Source organism: Dendronephthya gigantea, unplaced genomic scaffold (genome assembly GCF_004324835.1).
Source record: "Dendronephthya gigantea isolate DGI-Jeju-01 unplaced genomic scaffold, DenGig_1.0 000296F, whole genome shotgun sequence".
NCBI lineage: Eukaryota > Metazoa > Cnidaria > Anthozoa > Malacalcyonacea > Nephtheidae > Dendronephthya > Dendronephthya gigantea.
In genome coordinates, this window is record NW_021163306.1 from 119556 (window position 1) to 141094 (window position 21539).

General features: G+C 35.6%; 2 protein-coding genes and 2 long non-coding RNA genes across 6 annotated transcripts; 2 read left to right on the top strand and 2 right to left on the bottom strand.

Moving 5' to 3' along the window:
- Positions 1-5931: 5931 nt before the first annotated feature.
- LOC114541503 lies at positions 5932-11887 on the bottom strand. 2 transcript variants are annotated; one of them, XM_028561417.1, is made up of 8 exons: positions 11234-11313; positions 10906-11079; positions 10273-10562; positions 8801-8880; positions 8418-8679; positions 8141-8343; positions 7797-7890; positions 5932-7251 (listed from the first exon to the last, which is right to left on the bottom strand). In XM_028561417.1, exons 1-8 carry the CDS (start codon positions 11258-11260, stop codon positions 6909-6911), a joined length of 1473 nt encoding a protein of 490 aa, XP_028417218.1. In that variant the 5' UTR covers positions 11261-11313; the 3' UTR covers positions 5932-6908. The 2 variants fall into 2 exon arrangements, with proteins under 2 accessions (XP_028417218.1, XP_028417220.1); XM_028561419.1 differs by lacking the exons at positions 5932-7251; positions 7797-7890; positions 8141-8343 and adding exons at positions 11525-11699; positions 11770-11887 and having other exon boundaries at positions 8414-8679; positions 11234-11391.
- Positions 9696-12084, top strand: LOC114541504. The gene is made up of 4 exons (XR_003689294.1): positions 9696-9862; positions 10335-10574; positions 11218-11402; positions 12009-12084. It is a non-coding gene; the product is annotated as an uncharacterized LOC114541504 (long non-coding RNA).
- A 4366-nt stretch (positions 12085-16450) lies between these two features.
- Positions 16451-21091, bottom strand: LOC114541502. Of its 2 annotated transcripts, XR_003689293.1 has the most exons (5): positions 20958-21091; positions 18976-19140; positions 17719-18750; positions 17292-17369; positions 16451-16537 (listed from the first exon to the last, which is right to left on the bottom strand). It is a non-coding gene; the product is annotated as an uncharacterized LOC114541502 (long non-coding RNA). The 2 variants fall into 2 exon arrangements; XR_003689292.1 differs by having other exon boundaries at positions 17719-19140.
- Positions 19271-20946, top strand: LOC114541501. The gene is made up of 3 exons (XM_028561416.1): positions 19271-19396; positions 19894-19982; positions 20131-20946. Exons 1-3 carry the CDS (start codon positions 19357-19359, stop codon positions 20437-20439), a joined length of 438 nt encoding a protein of 145 aa, XP_028417217.1. The 5' UTR covers positions 19271-19356; the 3' UTR covers positions 20440-20946.
- Positions 21092-21539: the final 448 nt, after the last annotated feature.

Below are 21539 nucleotides of genomic sequence, written 5' to 3' on the forward strand. Positions count from 1 at the left end.
ACTATTAGGCCCGATGGCCCGATTGCTGACTGCGCGTCCTAACCCGCGATTATGGAAAAATATTCCATTAAATCTATGAGAGCAAGTAAAACAGGAAATCCAGGGAGAACAAGCCAACAGTGTACTAGCCAGTGTACTAGCTCGTTTTTACTCAAACAAGCCACCTATGCGAAACAAGAAATACGGTTACCATATGAACGTCAAAGAATCGCGCGAGTATAGGCGAACATTTGTGTTAAATAACTGTTGACATCACATATGTAAAGACTACATTAACATATGTGACCTTCCACGGGAAAACATACGTTTACGCTATTTCGTTCGTTCAAAAATATCGTTCGTTATCCGTTCGTTTGCCGTTCAAACGCTTCAAGCGTTCGTTGAAACGATTTTCGAGATCGTTCATCGTTCGAAATTGCCCGTTCGAACGCTTAGGAAAAATCGTTCGAAAATTGGTCCAAAAGCGTTCAACGGTTTGATTTACCGTTCGTTGAAACGTTTGCCGGAATTTCGTTCAATCGCATTGGATTTGGTTCAACATTCGATTAAACATTTGCAATGTTACAACTTTAGAGAAGAAGCGCAGAATGTGTTACACAGAAATACTCCCAGAAATGTATTCAGTTCCTTAGTAGAGGCTTGTAAAGGAAATAGTAGGGTTATATCATTTTAGCCTAATCGAATGCTTTTTTGCGCTTCATGTTCTGGTTTATGCTTAGCGTGCTCTTTTTCATTAGCAACAAATTTCACGTTATAAGCTTTCTTTTAAAATTTTATCGTTTTTGTGCTTCGGTAATGCACTGAATGGTTAGAATTTGTGTTTTAATATACTTCTGTAGCTTCCATAAAGCCAAAGTTCACCGCGCGCACAAACAACGTCGCAAGCCATATATTACAGCATTACGAGCCATAATATGCCTTGGCAAGGTGCTAATTAAGTTGCATAATTGTCGGAAGTCTGTAATGTATGTAAACAGACAAAACCAGATTTTAAAATCAGTAAATTGAGGATTTTGCGTGTTACATATTATCGCATTTGTAAATTTATTTACAAAGTGCGATAAATTTAAGCTAATTTATTTACATCTGATAATCTGATAGCAGGGCCTCCGTCCGAAGCAGCTACTGATTAAAATGTATTCAAATAAAGGACCGCATCCTAGGACGAGAATGCGGTTCAGCATTTCAGCTCGTTGTCTTTAATGCAGTCTGACATGCAAATTATATACAACAATTGAAATACCCTAGCTAATATTTGAAGACATAAATACAGTGACCTAACGCGCGTTCGGTAGGGTTAGGACGAGAACTAAAATAAGGTTCCCCAGTTATTGGGGGCCAGAATAGATAACGAAACATCATAGTATATGAGCAAAACGTGATCAATGACAAACAGCGAATTAAGGGACCCGGCAGTACCAAGTATATCTCAAGACCCCATCCTCTGTTCGTTATGCCACTGCATGAATATCCAAGCAATTAAATATGACGCGTGCATCTAGTCTAAAACTGCATGGAGCAGTGCCCCGCTTGCGAAATTGTCTTATTTCCTTAAAAGGGTATATTTGTCTCACCAGATCTAAGCCATGTGGCTCGATTGTTGCTGGCATGTTGAAAGGTATCAATTGGCATAAATATAACTTATGGCATAAATATAACTCATGCATTGTAAATGTTTATTTAGACTCTTAATTCACAAAAAATTACTTCATATATGTTGATATATATGCACATTTCAGCACAATTCACTCCCATGCATGTAGCTATATTTTGGTTGTGATTTGATTTCTCTCGACTAGCTCCTCGAATCGGAAACGTGGAACGCGGAAAAGTCTCAAATCGTACAAATCGTAGAGACTGTATGAAAGTAATGAAGCTATATCAATGATGTTCATTGTGTGACATTGTTTATTACAATAAAAAACAAGAGTGTCGTACAATGAACATCATAATATTGCTCCGGGAAATTTAGCCTATAGGCTTTGATAATGCACAAAATATCATCTGGTCAACATAATTAGAGCTGTGGCCCGTGTGAAAATATAACAAAACAGAAATTATGATTTATATTATACCATTTAAGTTTTGTTGATATTAAACTACCATAAACCATCAAAGACGCCGTCTACAAATTCCGTGTTTTGTGAGAGAGTTTAGCGCTATGTTTTAACCAAGTGCGTGCAGCCTTGCGCACAACTGGCCCAAGCCCAAGGGCAAGTTGCCAAGCTAACGTGTACAAACATTTAAGTTTGACCTTTCGGATATTTCGCTTATATATATTTCGCCATACTTCATCAGAAAACGAACATTAGAATTTATCTTGCTTGGACAACATATCAGCTGGCAACAAGAAAATATTCACTAATTTTTAATTTGGGCTCCTTTATTAGGAAATTACATTCCGGATATTAAATTGCAATTATGCATGGTCATTGCACCTTGAAGCCTGCCAGCTAGAGCGGCAAATGAACAAATTTGAAATGGCGCCTATCAACTGTTTATGCGTATATGCGCGCGCGGGTAAAGACCTTTACCAGTAATTTCGCGAAGACTAAACCAATATTTGCTGGATATTAACATCTATATGGAGAAGTCAAGGCGTTTTACCCCTGCATATAAAGGTATGAGACTATACGAAACATTAGCTATTATATAAGGCAAGTCATGACTGGGCATACTTTATTAGGCGCGCTTGCAATTATTTCCCTCCCAGCATTGAAATCAGGCTTATCGATGAAATCATCAACAGAATTCGTATTACGGTTGGCTCGATTTAAAGTTTTTTTTCCTTGAGTGTGTTTGCCTGGCTAAACTGTAGCTCTCTATTGATCCATGCATATATCGAATATGACACGCATTCGAAGTAAGATTTCATATAGATGATCATGCAATTGTATATAACAAGACGTTCTCAATTGCATTTTATGTATATATGCTAACGCGAGTAAATGGAGTCGGATATAAATGCGCACTGCAATATAATCCTTTAGATTACTTGCCATGGCCGGTGGAATCGAGTTGGGCCACGATCATCCAATCATTCCGAATAAACATGACATGAAAGGTTGCCAGACCTTTAAAATGGCTTAGCTGAGGTTAGAGTAGTTGTTAGCTTGGTGGTTACAATTTAATAGGATGCATTTACTCACATTGAAACAACATTGTTTGCAAACTTTTCTGACATTTGTCAAAAAATTGTGGGTAGATGCTACCTTGAAATATATACCTAATTATATGATATAAAAAGTTTTCGCAAGACAAAATGGATTGATGCTTTGATGCATGCCTTAATCATCTGTCTGGGGAAATCTTGATTAGTTAATTTTATTGTAAGCAGGCGGCACAAATTGTGTCACAAGTAGATGTCTCGAAGATGTTAAGGATCGGGTGTTTCTTAAAATGGTGAGTATAAACTCCCCTGTGCATGCATTTGGCATTGTCGTTTCTATATGGGCGGCAGCATTGCTATAAGCTTTGCAGAAAAAATTATTTGCACTCTTTGTGATTTAAAAACTCGGTTTTTTATGGGCCGTGTGCTATTGCTATATGCTTTAGAAAATAATGTGCACTTTTGTCTTGCTGCCGGGGTTGAGTATTAAGTTGCTTTGCAGGGCGGATTTTCGGACCTTTAGGATTGCGGATTGCCGCGGTCGTTTGAAATGAAGATTTCGAAAATTATCCCACTAATTTATGCGTTCTATTTCTTTAGGTCACTATTGTTAGGCTCATGCAGTTAGCTTAGGCATTTTTACACAGTTAACTATGTAGATGGTCGAATATATGGGGGGATGATATAGTGACCACCAATAATTTAGTTAGATCCAAGTATTAATTAGGACTTGTTATACTGGTTAAAAATCATAACACATGCATATGTGATCGTATGGTCACAAAATATGTAACTAATATGGCGGCAGAAATAGCGACATTGCAGCAGGCAATCGACAAAATAGATTATTGTCAAATTTTAAAATATTCTTAAGGTAATGATGCCCTTAGTTGCTAGTGACTTGCTACTGACAGTACTGTGTATAGGCGACATTCCGCGACAAGCTTGACCGCGGCTAAAGCTAGGCTACTGCACTGTTATTTTCAGGGAGTTATTTTAACTCCCCTATTATCCTTTTTTGGTGGAGTTAAAAATTTAACTCTAGGTTTGGAGTAAGAATAACTCTCTTTGAGGAGTTAATAATTTTTAGAACTTATTAACTATGCAGAATTAACTCCTTTTGGGGAGTTAAGCAATCTAACTCTCTTTTATGAGTTATTTTGACTCACCTATTATCCTTTTTTGGGGGTAGTTAAAATTTTGACTATTATTTCGGAGTTAAAATAACTCTCTTCGAAATATGCAGAATTAACTCCTTTTGTGGTTAAGAAATTCAACTCTCTTTTTGGAGTTAAATAAAATTCAAAATGGCGTGCGCAAGAGGAGCGGGTTAATAATTTATTGTAATTTTTTGTTATTATAAACATGAATGATTTAATTCTGGAGTGAAAAACACGGAGAAGGCAAGTAAAGTTACGAATGTTTGTGCCACTAATATTATTTGACTTTTAAACCTTATATGTTACCTTATATGTTTCTTATTAATCACGATGTGTAAAGTTTCTTCTCACGGCATTTAAGTTCAGGTTAACTGGTTAAAGCTGTTCTGTTCAGCTGTATCAGAGCCATTCCCCCATAATATAATAAGGAACAATGACGGGGCTGACTATGATCTATTGAGTTTTTGAATTATAAAAGTGTTATTTATAAAATAGGCAGCGTTTCATTCGGACATTCCAGTCGCATTGAACTTTACAACTTTTAATATCTTAAAAATAAATTTAGTTTTATGCTCTTATCATCATGCATATTTATGTAAATAATAGACAAGTTTATAATGAGTAGCCTAGTTTATACTGTATGTTTCGTCCGTGAATAACATTGGTGTACGTTAAAAGAAACAAATGATGTTAGAGTTATTTAAAAGTGGGCTATGAAAAGGTGATCCTTTTAGACAATTAATATCAATTTAGAGCTTTTTACTGTTCTGCCTTTTCAAAAATACAATTCACAATATTACAAATGATAATAAGATAAGTAAGGGAAACAAAATTTTAGGCAGATCATTTAACTGGTTTTGCTTCTTAATTCAAGTCTCTGGAACTATTACAATGAAAATCTGGCTTTTTGCTCAGTGATTTCAAAGTTTGATAAGTCACTAATAATTTTAATGAGTTCAATGTGGAACTGTAGGTATTTATCAATGCAGATGTTGCTTGCTATTAATTCACTTGATCAAATGTCTGTTAATTAAGGCAAAACTGACAACTCATAGAAATTTTGTGAGATATAGTGAGAACCCTCAAAGTTTTTTAGTTCAATAATCCAATACACACACACAAATACAATTTGCATCAGAACACTGAAAGTAGAAATGTAATTTAGACTCTACTTAATATAACTGGTCTGTTGATTTAAAAAATGGCTTTCATATGTTCAATATTAACTTTAAACCCACTTCAGAAAACGAAGGCCTGGGTTTTAGGACCGAATAAAGCTTTGCAGCTTTATTTATATAGATCAATATATATATATATATATATATATATATATATATATATATATATATATATATATATATATATATATATATATATATATATATATATATATATATATATATATATATATATATTTATATAACTATACATATAACTATACATCATTACTTAATACAATGAAACCTAATTTAATCATTTAACAACAATGTTACTGTTGTATGGATATATGTTGTTACATGATATTAAGTTCTATGTATGATTGTTTGGTCTAGACCAAACATATTGGTTTATTATCTATAAACAAATATAGATAAGACAAGTATTATACTACGACACATGCTTAAAGATGTTAGGGTGGGGCGTGTATATTTTCAATTAGGCAAATATGTGTTTATGTCTTTTCTTACCAGCCAATTACATATTACAACAAAAACTAAGTTAAAACTGTAGTGTACAAGCGAATAAAATTATAGTAGCAGTTTAAAGTACATTTTACACTTAATAGGCAGAAGAAGTTAGCTACGTTGCAAAACTGCATGTGGAGTACAGTACCATATTATGTTGCACATTTCAATTTCTATAAAATGTGCACATTGTCCTTTTTCCACTTCTTTGTTTTTCTTTAGTTCCGCGTGAAAGCGCCCAGACAATAAAAAATTCCACTATATTCTTGTATGTTTGCATGGTGAAAGCAATAAGTAAATAGTGGTACACCACATAGGTATCTAAAGCTGCAAAGCTTTCGGTCCTAAAACCCAGGCCTTCGTCAGTGGAATTGGCCTTTCTCATGATGACGTTTTTGGGGTACTTTCAGTTTCTGAAATGGGTTTAAAATTAATATTTAACATGCATGGAAGGCATTTACTTTAAATCAACAGACCCCATTTGAATAATAAATTTAGCCTACAATTTAGCCTACAACAGTCGCCGTTACGAGGTCTCACGTTCACGGTTTTGAAAAATGTGCCCCCAAAATGGCGACCTATTCGTCATCGTAAGAAAGGCTAATTACATTGATCATTGCACATTTGCACTTTAACTCAAATTTTAACATCATTTTTTAGTCGCTCGTTTATGAAGTTGAACATTTCTTTCACAAACATTTTGTTGATCAATAGAAGCCTTATTTTGTAAATTCTTGAAACAAACAGCGGTGCAGAACCATATGAACAAAAACAGCGATTAAAATTTAACCTAGCTTTGAACAACCGGCCCCTGGATAACAGACCGAAAGTTTCGAAGTATTAAATACTTACGTGGTGTACCTACAAGCTAATTTACGTACTGCATAGTAACATGTATTGAATCATTGTAAACTTGTATTTTGCAGTGTACAACTGGAGTATGGTAATGTGACTCTAACTATTGGTGCCAAGATCATATCGTGTACAGATGTACCTTGTACCACCTCGTCTTCCATATGGACGACATATTTGCTTCGGAATATAGCAGCTGAACTCAGATTGCTTGAATATCTTCATATCATCGGCTGATGGAAGACTAACCTCGTAACACTGGAAATGGCTGTTGAATATGTTGGTCTCCATTGGCTCGACAACAAACTGAATGCCCATCAAGTTCTTCTCAACTATACAAATCTTGTGAATTCTCCAAAATAATGGGCAGTCATGCTCATCATATCCAATATGTACTGCTGCATTACATTTGTACTTCGTACCTCCAATAACAACCCACTTCGCTCTTGGATTAGAAAAGAGGAAAATGATAAAAATCTGTCATCCATGCATATACTTAAGGCTAGATTCCACTCAGGATAATGATCCGTGGATGGGAACGGACAGAAAAGTTTTTCTTTGTGTTAAAGTCATTAGTTCCAACCCAGAGCTCACAACTGAGACAAAGAAAAACTTTCCTGCATGTCCGTTCCAATCCACGGATCATTATCCTGAGTGGAATCTAGCCTTTATACAGTATATGTATGTAAGGCTAGGGATTGCTTACTGAGGTTGCAATAGACCTTTTCCCATTTAGCTTTCAAGCGCGCTATGCGTGACGGTAGTTAATTATCAATTAACTTTGAGTTGCGTTATCGCTCTGCTTCTTATTGCTTCTTTGTTAAACAAAATCGCTCCTGAATATGGCCAATTCACGACTCAAATAATCAACTACCGCGCAAAGGCATTTCGCGCTTGAACGCTAAAAGGGGGGAAAGGTCTATTGAATTAGTTGTTGAATAGTTGTTCTTTTGTATGTTCGGCATGTAAAATCGTAAATTTTTAACTTACTCAAAAACAGAGGTTTGTGGAATCACATCACAAAACTCATATGACTCACAAAGCAAATCATAGTAGCCTAAATTTCCAGCATACGTTTCTGTGCCTAAAAATATTTAAATAAGGAATACTGTAAATGAGTGTATACATCATAAGTGCGCATTATCCAAATAGTGTGGGTTCGCCGGACCTTCATTGGGCCTCTCATGACGAACGGCTTTGTCACGAAATGTCGAGGGATTTTTAAACTAATGACATAAACCGTTCTTATGGGCTTCATAATAAACCATAAAACTGTCACGTTATACATAATTGATAGCCGTATGTAATTAGTGTAATAAATCATGAACGTGTACCTGGACCAATATCAATTCCTTTTTGAAGAAAAGTAGAGTGGCCCCCTTCCGACATGTTAATGCGGTAACATAGCCCTTCCTGGTGCCGTTTTGTCAGAGAATACGGCAGATTGATGAAGTTACCACATGAAATGGCCAAGCGTTTGAAGTACGAGTGTTTTGCCTCATACCTCATGCACCAAATCCTGATGAGCGGTCCCAATCTGTAATCAGTAATCGGGTAATTAGTGAAGGGGTATAATAATACGTTGAAACCTCATAAAGCAAATAAGCTTACTTTAACATAATCCTCGGCATATGGATCATGTAGTGCATCTTGGGTATGATAGACGCATGTGGATATAGTAGCCGGAAATTTTCATGATGATTTTGGATCAGGACTTGGAGATAAGGCATTTGCTCTTTGCTTATCAGCGGGGAGAATATAATGCGCACTATTTCCAGCAATACACAATAGGCATTCCAATGGTCGTCATCTTCTGTCATAAACTCTCCAATTAAAAGAGGAAGGAATAAGCCCAGGCACCACATCTCATTAGCTGTGACATAATAATAAACCAAAATTAGGATGACATGCATGCATGCAGTTAAATAATTTCTAAAAAAAATTCATATTCTTGATATATTCGGTTAACAATTCGATCAACAATTACGTCTTACCATGTTGCTTAAGGCTATTGTCATTGGACAAGAGTTTCTGCCTCAAGATTGGTGCCGGTTTGTTTGAGTCATTGTGGTACCTGGAATATCGATGTATGTTTTTTAAGGATAGTTAATACTTGTGGCATGGTAAGGGACCGTTCATTATTTTTACCTCAGGGGGGGCAAATGAAATTACAAGGGGAAAATCTTTTTTACTGAACTCCATTAAATCCAATATTTTAACACTGTTTTTTATGGCTCTATATGGCTCTATAGCTTCATTGTATTTTCCCATAAGAGACATAGATATCTATTATTAACCATTAGTTACGAATCAATTTTGAGTAGTTATCCAAAGATTATTTCATACTTAAAAAACTAATTTGTGCACAGATTTGGGTTTGGTGCATCAGAAAGATCGATGTACAAAATAGCGACAACCCTGTTACCCTGATTCATCTGACAGCAATTTTAATTTTACACACCCTTTTAGGGGCAAAAAGTTTTAGTTGCCAACCCTATTTCTCTTCGGTGCCCCCCCCCCTAAGGTATCAAGAACGGGATCAGTGCATGTTGGTGGCATTAATTCAAAGAACTAAACTTGCTTTAATCATGATATTCTAAAAAGGTATAATGCTTTGAGACAGATCGCTGGACATGGGAAATCGACCGAATCGCATCAATTACATGCATTTGGTATTACTATGCGACCTATGCATGTAAATATATTCTTTCGCAATATAGCGTATTTACATCAAAATGAAGCCGAAGAATCCCTGCGCCACACCTCTAATAAGTTGAGACGTTACTATCAAGAAGGTATAAGTAATAACTGTGTATGCAATTTATAAAATAGCATTCTTAGAAATAGGATCATCCCTGATCTGTAATCCACATGAAATGCATGCTTTCAGGCTAAAGAATATTGGACTATTGGTTTTGCTATTGGTTTTCCAATATACTCGTTAAGCACGTGATCGCGCCTTAGCGTGTTGTCATCAATTATTGCAAGGAACCATATTCTCAAATTTTATATTGAAATTGCTATATTTGACTCCAGAGACGGCACAAAAGCAAATGGTATGACTTACAGTATTCGAATAACGTTAGTTAAATAGAGTTTAGGCTTCAGTGAGTGCATTTTTGACCGTTTTTTGCGAACCAGTTGAAATATAAATCAGTGAATGTAACAAAGCAGTGAAAGCACGTGTGACATTTTTGGCAATTGTTACTTCAAACTATTTTGAGGATCACCTGTATGTAACTCAATAAGTACTAGAAATCTTTACTTTTTAAACCTTCCGTCTTTAACTTTAATATTATTTTGAAATTCGAAGCGTAAATTTTGTGCTAACTTTTATGATGAAATTTATCACTGATATATTTCAATTATCTTATTATCAAAATGCACAATAAAGACTGATTTCTAACTAAGTATTCTAAGGTATTCTAGCTGTTAAACATACTCAAAAGTACTATTAAATACATACCCATAATCAAATGAAGCGATCCTCTTATTCAGCTCATCTAAGGAGAATGTTTTTTCTTCCAGAATGAAATGCTTTAACATTTCCTTGGTGTGGTATTGGAGTGTGCCTTCCAGGACATCATGCATGGCATCAGCTGGTAGTCCTCCAATGACATGATAGTACCTTGATTTACCTAGTACCGATCTTCGATTTAACCCATACATTACACTGAAGTGTTCGGATTGCATCAGATGTCTGCAATGGATTTCATATCCATCTTTTGTTCGTAGTTCAAACTCGCTTTCAAGGAACTACATAAAAAGGTCAAATAATGTAACGTATTAACATGGTGATACAATATTACCATAATTATGCATAATATCTATACCTAGCTGTTTCTATATCTGTTAATGTCAGAGCGATTTTACCTTGCAACTTTGTTGAATTAATATGCAAAAAATGCAATTTGTATACAAATTATCAGGTGCTGTTGTATCACCATAAATATTGTATCACATATTGTATCACTATTGTATCACTATAAAGTATAAATTAATGTTATACTTCAACAAATTAACTGTGTCTATGAAAAGTGCTACATTTTTTTTGCCCATAATGAGCAATTCACTGTATTGAATTTTAGGATTTCCACACCTTTGTTTGTATTTGTTCGTCAATCCCCATGCACTCCCTGCATTTACGATAAGCTTGGGAGCCCTCTTTGAATCCACCTAGTAGCTGGGAACCCAAATTATCCCCCGATATATATCCAATGCTTCCTCGAAATGATCTTTGTTGGCCATTTATTGTAAATACAACACCTTCATCCTACAGGATTGATGAAATTCAAATCTTTAATCCAAAACAGTAACCAAAACAAGAAATTAAGAAATTAATAAATTTTAATTACTGAATTATAATTAAATTTTAAGTGATGATTCAGTACATTCACTTTTCTTTCTTTAGATGATCTGGTCCATACCTGTTCAAGTTGAATAATATCTTCCATAATACGATCAAGAATGCATTCAATTCCATATTTCTTGATATGTTTGCTGTTGACAATTGCAAGAAGCTGAATGGCATTTAAACTTGACCTCTTATCTGGTGATATGTTCCCCAAAGTGTAGTATATGTTGCCTATAATCAAGGTAATTAACAAACATTTTTATTTAATATCAGTATTTTTGTTTCTGGTACAGTGGTCTTTTATTTTTAATCTAAAGAAAATTCTATAATACTGAATGCACATCAAAATAATTCCCCTGCTCACCTATTTTGTGGGTATTTGCTCGTGATCCTAGAGGATTACAGACTTCCAGTTCATCAAAGAACAATAGCAGTTGTAATGCATACATATCTGTACTGAAGAGTGGATGGGATTTAAATTCTTCTCCATCACAAAAATCACCAAGCAAACCATCCTGACGAGCATGAGGGTTATCAATCTATTAATGTAATAAAACTATGATTATATAGTATTATGGTATCAGATAAGATCTCCTCAAATATTTTTACCTCCTCAACAACAGCTTCATTATTCAAAAGTTGTTGAATACTTTTGATGAGAGGCACATAGTATGCTTTGTCTTCTTTTTCAATATCTACCAATCTGCTTCCCTTCCTGATCTTTTTATGGAATTTACCCATGACAACTTTTTCTGGCTCCTTGTAGGAAAGAAACTTAAAGCATCTTAAATTTAACTATAATGATTGTTTTTTAATTTATTGGTAAATTTACATGCTATTCTTTTCAGGTCTTGTGAACCATTGTAATTTGGGGACATAATGGACTATATAGACATATCCTGTTCTACTTCAGGTACTGTAACTTGTTATGTAATTCATGTCATGTGGTACTGCAAGTGCAATACTGTATGTTATTTACCTGGTTACCTTGCATTTAATACATGTATTCATTTGAAAGCATTAGGAAGAAGTGCCCTTTAGGTTCGGTAGTTTCTTTGAAATGGATTTAAATGGTTTTAAATGCAGCAGAGCTTTAGGTCCGTTAACCTGTGCCTTCATCAGTGCAATATTATTTGGGTTACCAGGACGAAATCTTTGCAGTATTTTATATTACTTATGGGGTTTACCTATACAAGTTAATTGAATTATTAAGTCCCATACATGCAAACTTACAGAATACATTATAATAGTACATTGTATAATTCTACAAACTGTTTGTTTCAATTAGTACAAACACTTTGATCAATTTAAACGTGCTTACCACCATTCCAAATTATCTTTGCAGTATGATAAACTGAGACGCCTCATTATTGCATCCTTCAATGGTTTTCGTATGGTGTTGTCTTCGTCAAGCAATTCTTTTAACCCGGAATGTTATCCATTGTAAACCGGCATTATCAAGACATTGCCTCAAACCAGACTGAAGAATTTCTACACTGCTGTCAACGATCTGTGTAGTCGTACGCGTAATTGAATCTACGACAGTTTGGGGACTTTGCCTTCGTCTTTTTATCCTTAATAACGACAATACGTTTGATTTGCGGACCTCTTCGACTTCTCGTTCAAATCAAACTCATGGCGTCGTCATTATCGCGTTCATGGTCTCCGTTATCTTCATTCTCAAATTGTTGCCTGGCTGGTAAAGGGCCAACTTGTGGAACCGCTTCTGTATTCAGGACGGCGGAATGTTTGCGAAGGATATGGTTCTGAACGAGAAGAAGTTTTTGTATGTCCTTGGACACCCATCTATCCCGCATAGAACATGGAAACCTCTCTCATTTGTGGACACGGCCCAGATGGGACATCAATAGTCGAAGACTACCTGACGTAAAGTGAACGCACAAGTTACAACGATACATGTTGTGCGTTTGTTTAAGAAGTGTGTGGAGAGACTTGGAGTTGGATCTGCGTTACTGCGTATGTACCACTGAGCTTATTAAGAAAACGCATGAACTTGAACTTGCATATTTATTGTGAACTTGACATGATCGACGGACCTGTGGTGGGTGGGATGATTATGTAGAACATTTCTCTCTCATTAATTTGAAGTAAACTTGCAGAATTACAGGATCTGTTTGTGCTTAATTATACGTTCAGCCTTAAGCACAATATAATTTCAAAATTATCGTTCAGAGCAATATTATCTAAAAATCCAGAGAAGATTGCCTTCTTGGGGGGGGGCTGTTGGGTAGAAATCTCTGACGTCAAAGTGGTTTAACAGGTTTTTTGAAGTTGTTTGTGCATCATTTTCTCTCTGATCCTTCTGCAGTTCTGCAAGGTCTTCACACGTTTTAAAAGTTTTCAAAAAGTTATACTTTTGGGGGAAATGGAAACAAAATTTGCTTCATGCTCTTATTTCAAATGGTGTCAGAGAGAAAAAAACATCGACATCCTGTGCGATGAAGAGGTAAGCCTTCGTGCTATATGCAATTTTTACAGATTTTTTTTCACTGGTTTCCTTCCACTAAAGAATATAAAAAACGTGTTTGGGGCGAAAAACGAACGTTTTCACTAAGCGACACGCAATCTCTATAATAAAAATTAATTAGTGCTTGCCGTATAGGTAATATTTTCTGAATAAAAGGAGAACTGAGTCATCGCATCTTGGTCATCGCACATTTTTCTCGACTCTTCCTCAGACAGTTACGGCGTTTTCATAGTCTGTCTTTAATTCTATTTTATTTTCGGCGGTAATGCATACACTTTTCCGTTAGTATATCAAAAAAATACATTGTAGCGCGATAGGTAGTACTATTATAAACCAAGCACTTGGCAAGTCCTGGGAAGTCGTCGCCATCCGTGTTTTTTTATCGGATAAGCGAAGAAAATGCAAAACCAATATTTTTAATGCAATATTTTTTTTATTTTTTTAACGATATCAACTAAACTACCAGTTTCGATAGTTTGAGATCCGATACCAGTTTCGAAACCAAATTATTATCAAAAGAAGACATTTTGAAACTCAAGCTGCAATGAAGAAACACATCTGCATGAGTCATGTAAAAATTTCATATAACGAAATAGTTCCTTTTTAATTTCCTTTGCTCACGATTTCTTGAATTTGATTCAATTTTTCGAAAACAAAACCATGATTGCAGAAAAAAGAAAATATTTCAATCAACGTTTGCCTAGAAAAAAGCGGTTAACTAGCGAGCCATACCGATGTGGCGATGTGCGATATGCAGGCGACAAAAGCCGACAACCTCGTACCCAGGGCGTTCGTGGGTTTTTCGTGCTCGCTAGGATTGCTGGCATCGAATTGGCTAGGATTGCTGGCATTGATTTTTTTTACTTTTTTAGGTATTGCATGAGTACGTGTTATTAGTTTTATAATTTCGTGCAAAAGTTAAGTAAAAGATGAATGTATTTCCATGTTGATGAATATATTAGTTCAGTCAGTATAAAGTAGTCTGCGCGCGTAATAATTAAATGTAGTCGAAGACAGAGTCATAAAAAAGATTGACACAACCTTAATTCAAAAAACAACAGATAATAATGATGAGGCTAGACCAGTGTGTTGGAATATTCATATAACTATTTTAGAGATCCCTTTCGATACGATTACATGACGCTTATGCAGGCGACTGCGATGATTGTGTCGTTGTGCGCAAAAACGTAGAAATGATAATTGATATGAGAAAATTGCGTGTTGAAATGCCGTGTCTTACACTATACACGTGGATATATCAACTCATTTCAGGTGTTTTCATTGGTTTTGACACGACCAAAATGCGACGTATAAACTATGTCTACGACTTGCTGAACCAATAACTGTAGAATTCCAAGCGTAGAACATTTCTTTATCCAAAGATTCTAATACTTAAAAAAGACCAACCACGTACCCAGGCCCAGGGTCTTTTCTCTGTGCTCACTCTTGGGGGGAACAAAAACACCCGCAACGTGAGAACAGAGAAAAGACCCTGGGTACGAGGTTGATAAAAGGCAACGCTTTGAAGTACGACGTTGAGAATGAAACTTAAAATTTCGTGAGGGTGGGAAACTGGAAGTGTTGTAAAAATCCACGGTAAATATTACAAGATTTTCTAAAAAATCCGAATATTCCCTAGTCCATAGTCCCCAGTCCTTTTGTAATGATTATTTTGGCCTCTGCCCTATGGGATTATCTGAAAGCTTGTGTTTAAGAAGCAACATGAGACAAGAAATTTCAAACAAGTTTTTCAGCGGAGAGAACTCCAAAATAAGTACGATTGGGCTAAAACTATATGACTGCATGGTATATATATTTCTTTAATCGTGTTTACAGAAATATTGACTTTTAAGTTCCAAATTTCTATTTCTTAAAAATCCCAAAAAATTCCCAAGATCTCAGGATAAAGTCTTGAACTTGGCAACGCTGAAGAATATTTTTCCTGAATTAGTAAATTTTGATAGGTTGCTTTGGTAATTAGCCAACAGAAAATCTGGCCATACTAAGCTATTCGGTATCCGAATAAAATTGAGGATATTTTAACAAGTCTTCATTGATCTTTCTGGAGAACTTTTGGTAGCGATCACTTCAAATTGTTCATTGTTTTTCAATAATTTTTAACATGCATACATCAGTGAATGGCAATGCAGTCGTTCAAAGTTAGGTTATTGCTAATCCTGGGTTAAATTTCACCCCGCTATTTTAGTTTATATGCCTCTATATATACACAGCTATTTGCCAGTTCAAGACTTCGATAATACTTCCGTTGACCCACAAAATATTTATAAAGCAGAGAAAATAAAAAATTGACGACATTGAGGAAAGATACTTCATCAAGAAAGATTTCAGTTTACTGTAGCTGCTTGTCATAAAATTATAATCATTTAGTTTTAGACCTGCATGTTTACGTATAAACCCATGCATTTATCAATTATCGTATTGATATATAGTTGGACACGTTTGAATGTCTTCGCGAATCGAGTGACGAGTTGCTCAAAGGTTGTGGCCTCAAAGCAGGTGAAGTACTCAAAATTAAAAGAGCAATACGCGAATCGACGACGACTCTTAGTCCTCAGCCTGCTGCAAACACCGGGCGAGCTTCTCAAACGCCTCTAGATGACGAGTTTTCGGACATCGTTGATAACGTTGATACCTCGTTTTCGGATATCGTTGATAGCGGAAATACCTCTGACATCGTTGATACCTCGGACATCGTTGATACCTCGGGAGTTCACAGTATGGCATCAGTGGATGATGTTGTGAGCTCGGTGCCTGATCATCTCGAAAAAATCAAGACGGCAACAGATGGCATCGTACCGCGGCCAGCTTTCCAGAAGACTGGAGATACGATCCAATATAATGATAGATGGATTTCATCCTATCAGTTGCCTGCAAGGGTATGTATTATTCATTCGTCATAAGAATCTAATGAAGAGAGGGTTATTTGGGTGGTATACGTGTACTAACACTTATTCCAAAGGTCTGAGGGGTACACGAGATTTATACCTCGAAGCCTGGTGACAGAATTCGTATTCGCTTCGCGCTGAGAGGGATACAAATTCAGCCACCAGGCTGAGAGGGATAAATCTCATGTACCCCGAGAGACCTTTGGAACAAAGATTTTGTCTTTGAAGTTATATCTACACTCAGATTAAAAAAAAATGTCGTATCCTTTTTTTGTCGTAGCCATTTTAAAAAAATGTCGTATCCTTTTAGAGCTTGTATTAGCCAATGAGCGTCGTTTGGAATTCGTATACCTTTGGAGCGCACAAAGATACGAGATTTATCCATTCTGCTTCGTCCAAACAGATTTGTCTATTACTGTGCGTTGATAGACAAATGCATGTATTCATAAAAGCGATCGTTCCTATACTGTATATATTTGTTTGCATGAATAAATATTTCATGTGTATAATTTACCATTCGCGAAATCAGGATAAAAAACGTGTCTTCGCGCTGGTAAAAACAGCCTGACCAGACCCAGACGAGGTAAAATTTCAAAGCAGGTTGGTAGGCTGTATGAGAGGATTAGGAGATACACGCTCCTCAGCCAATATACCCACCAAAATATACATACGTATTATATAGTTACGTCTTTTTTTCGTAATTATATACACTAATGATGTCTATGTGTAATACTTACAAAAGAATCCAAATACTGTGTTGGTCAGCTTCGGCCTTGTGTATTGTAAAACACCTAAAATTTGAGTTTATCATGAGCCTGAAAGATAAAGCAATCACCTTTACCGGAAAGTGACTCGGAAATATCAACGTACGACCCAAGCCTTATGTACCTCAAGGTGCATATACATATATAGTCGTAAAGATTGAATAACTATATATTTATTTTGCATTTTAGTTTTCGCCTAGAGTCACAGCAGCCCTGGAAAGAAAAAACCTTCCTGGAAACGTGCGGGACGAGTTCAACAGAGATATATGCAGTAGCATTAAAGTTCACACCATGAACCCAAAAAAGCATGAGAGGGAGACCGTGGCATTTAAAATCATCTCAAAATATCCATTTTTAGCGGACAAGATTGGTTCTGGAATAGTATGTGATTATAACTTACCGGTTTCTTAACTTCTTCATGCAATGCTTTGATTTTGGTATAATTCTAAAGAAGCATAATCGATTAAACAAAAAACGTTGACAAGTTTGGCAAAAAAATTATACGCTTATATACTGCATGTATATTGAATGGAGATTATTATATATCATATTGTTTCCTTTATTGTTGGATCAGTGACTAAAGGTCACTTTTGAATGGTCGATTCCCAAGTTTTTAGGAATCCCCCAATTACGCTTCAATAAAGTGAATGGTCTTAAAGCATGATTATCGTCACATGTTTGCTCTGTTGATCTACCATGCAGGTAAAAACAGTTCTAAGAAGGACTGACTGTTGAAATTGGTGTTGTCTGACGTTTCTATTCCCTTTTAAAAGGGACCAAATCCTTCTCAGGACTGCACTAACTGGAAGATCAACAGAAAAAAATGCAAACCACAGGATTGTGAAAAATATTGCATTCAAGCTTAGACCTAGGAAAAACGTCGTTCTTATCATGCGGCGAACCTAATGCATATAAATAAGTTTTGTTCCAGCTCATTTGCATTAGGTTCGGCGCATGAGAAGAGCGGCGTTTCACCTATAGGGGTTCGGCCTTACCAATAATTACTTATATCATAACATAGTTGATGGATATATATGGTTTGGAGACTAAATAAAAGTACAATACAACTCATTAACTATGTTATTGTCCAGCTTTATGCAAAAAAGGTTCCTTTCTCGTCACGTGTCTATTGTATTTTAGCTAAACTAACCAAAATTGATGCCATTCGTCTTTCCGAGCTCCTCAACCTTGACTTGAAAAATATGTTAATTAAAGATTGCTATTGGTTTATCTCTGCAAAATACAATAGACATGTGATGAGAAAGAAACAATCTTTTGCATAAGTCTACCTCAACATAATGAGTTGTATTGTAGTTTTAGGTGGTGTCCAAACCATGTTTATTCTATCAACTGCGAACATACACTGTGTCATATCTATTCACATTGTTTCTAGTCATCTTGGGATATGTCGATAAAGAACGGGTTTAAGAACCTAAGAAAAACCAAAAGAGGCTATCAAAGTCAGAGCGGTGTTTGTATGATCGGTGTTCAAACGAAGAAGAACAAGGTGGCCGATGATGCTCCGCTTGCGTTGGTGGAAGGTGAGACCACGCAAACGTGCCAGGACCACCTCGCTGCCATAAAACGCGAAATGGCGAAAAACAAAAACAGAAACGTCGCTTTAATAAAAGAACTAATGGAGCTAACATATCCATACCGACGGAACAAAGTCGTGTCCAGTCCCACTACGTTGAAAGATCTTCTGGCAGAGTATCCAGCATTGAGGCTGGTTTCTGAGGTATATAGTAATTCCTGTTATCTCCATACACAATAAATCCAACAACAATCCAACTTTATTTTATTCTATTGCGGGATCTGAAGCCTGTGTGAAAAAACTTTTTTCAATGTTACAGTAATTCACAGGTATTATTCTATATATACATTTGTAGCTAAAGGCAGAGTTTGAGAGGGCAACAAGCTCCATTGGAAAATGTCGGAAAATGAGCACATTTTCAGGAACAATGTGAAACCAAAAATCATTAGTCTGGCTCAAAGCAAGGTGAAGGCGTTTCCAGGAATCGCCAGCATCCTAAAATTAATGGAAGAAGAAACTACAGATTCTCCCACAAAAAAGACAGGTAATAAATTAAAGAAAACAACATATAATAATAGGCAAAAATGTTCTCCGTGTTTATTATACTTACCCATGACGGGCATATTCAAACCTATAAGAATGTACAAATTTGTCCGTTTCACTCACCAGTTCACTCATTATGAGTGCCTAGGCCTTGGGACCCTAGGTGGCAGTTTAAAAGGAGAAAGGAACACACTGCCACCTAGGGTCCCAAGGCACTCATAATGAGTGAGCTAGAATATACCCGTCAAGGGTAAGTATAGTAAACATGGAGAACATTTTTGCCTATATATATAATATATGTGTATTGATCCGATCGACTAGTTAGTAAAATCATTAATAATGTATTTGGGACTTAGTTAGCATTATTCACTTTTCCAGGACATAATGCTCTCAAGAGGAACATTATTTATTGGACATATCATTGTAGCTTCAAACATTCAAATGCTCACATATTGCAACTCTATAATATTTTGAAATGTTGTTTTACATTCATTGCAGAAATTGAAGAGGATGGAGCCGTAATGCTGGTGCAACAACTCCTCAGGGAAAAAACAAACAGATATGATCCTGTGGTCAAAATCTGTTCAGTAAGTATCATTGCATAGTTATAATCCTTGAAAATCTTAAGTGTTTAATTAAACCACTAATGCTCAAAAACTTTTAGTCTTCCATGTAAAAAATACAAACCTATTTATTGTGTATTTATTTAGTAAACTGGTAATGTTTTTCATTCAGGATGATGAATCAATTGATAAGGTGATTGAAAGTGTTGTGGCACCCAAGCTGATTGGATCTGGGCAGTATGGCTCAATCACCCCACTCTATCTGGTAGCTGAAGGAGAGGTTATTATAAAATTTCCCAATACTGGACTTATTAATGCTTTGGTTGTTTTACTTGCAGCCTATTATGCCTTTAATATAAAGTATCCTAACAAAGGGAGAAATTTGTTTTCATTCATTGAAGCTACTCTTCTTGGCAACTTTGAAGATGCCAAGAAGCGTGTTTCTATTAATAGATTGCTAAAAGACATGGCTTTTTTGTGAGATGATTTAGTTTGTTTGTAGCTGCATGTTTGTGTTAAATCACAGTTGATAGAAGATATGGTTTGGAAACTTCTAAGACAAATAATTTATAAAACAGCTCAGCTCAATGTTTTCTGTTCCTCATAATGCCAAATCTGGTTCTTATTTCTCATGTGTGTAGGATATTTTTGCTAAGCAAATGGAAATGCTTTCATAGTTGTATAACTTTAATATTGACACCTATATGTAAGGTACGTTGCACCAATAATAAAATCTGACATGTCACACTGACATGTACAGATCAAATCCTGATGCCTAACAAAGAGAAAGTCTCCAAACCATATATTCGATATTGTACTGTGCAAATAATGTCAACAATCAAACATTTTGTTCTTTTATAGTTAAAAAATACTTATTGATTATATTCATCTTTTATGCATGTTGTTGAAATTTATAATGAATCATGCAAAGGTTATTTATGAACTACATGTTTTATATTTCGAAAGAAGGGCTTAAATAAAATTTGCCATCAAGTTTACCTGTAGAAATTTTATCAGTATTTGTTGAATCCACGTTTCTTGAAGTAAATCCCTCAGAGTCAGTATTTTTAAAACAATTGAGTGGCCTTTTTGTTACCATATATGAGTACTGGGGAATAAGTGTGGATTGAATTGAATGTCATTTGCCTTGTTGCTATGCAACGAATATCATTATCCAAGATGGCGTGTGTAATGTTGACATTTCAAAAGTGGACAAAGTGAAGGTATTTTAGATATTTTTAGATGTATGATTTATAACTCCAAAAGTGGAGTTACAACTCTTTAACTCCTTTTTAGGTGTTACATTTTAACTCCTATACATGATAGTTATTTTGACTCCAAAAACGGAGTTATTATTTTACTCCAAATCTAGAGTTACTTTTAACTCCAAAAAGTGAGTTATTTTGACTCCAAAAACGGAGTTATTATTTAACTCCAAATCTAGAGTTACTTTTAACTCCAAAAAATGAGTTATTCTGTACCTTTTTTCGTAACTCCTATTTTAGGAGTTAAAATAACTCCCTCAAAATAACAGTGTGGTGTTGCTGCACGGAACATATTGTGTGCACTAGGTAAATATCC

What these genes read in the sequence shown, in the direction of transcription:
- LOC114541503 (XM_028561417.1), bottom strand. Translation starts at nt 11,260, where the DNA reads ATGGAAGATATTATTCAACTTGAACAG. An exon ending in ACGAACAAATACAAACAAAG is followed by an intron (nt 10,563 to 10,905) that starts GTGTGGAAATCC and finishes CTTTTTATGTAG; the next exon opens with TTCCTTGAAAGCGAGTTTGA. An exon ending in ATGCCGAGGATTATGTTAAA is followed by an intron (nt 8,344 to 8,417) that starts GTAAGCTTATTT and finishes TACTGATTACAG; the next exon opens with ATTGGGACCGCTCATCAGGA.
- LOC114541501 (XM_028561416.1), top strand. Translation starts at nt 19,357, where the DNA reads ATGGAAGAAGAAACTACAGATTCTCCCACAAAAAAGACAG. An exon ending in TTCTCCCACAAAAAAGACAG is followed by an intron (nt 19,397 to 19,893) that starts GTAATAAATTAA and finishes CATTCATTGCAG; the next exon opens with AAATTGAAGAGGATGGAGCC. An exon ending in CTGTGGTCAAAATCTGTTCA is followed by an intron (nt 19,983 to 20,130) that starts GTAAGTATCATT and finishes TTTTTCATTCAG; the next exon opens with GATGATGAATCAATTGATAA.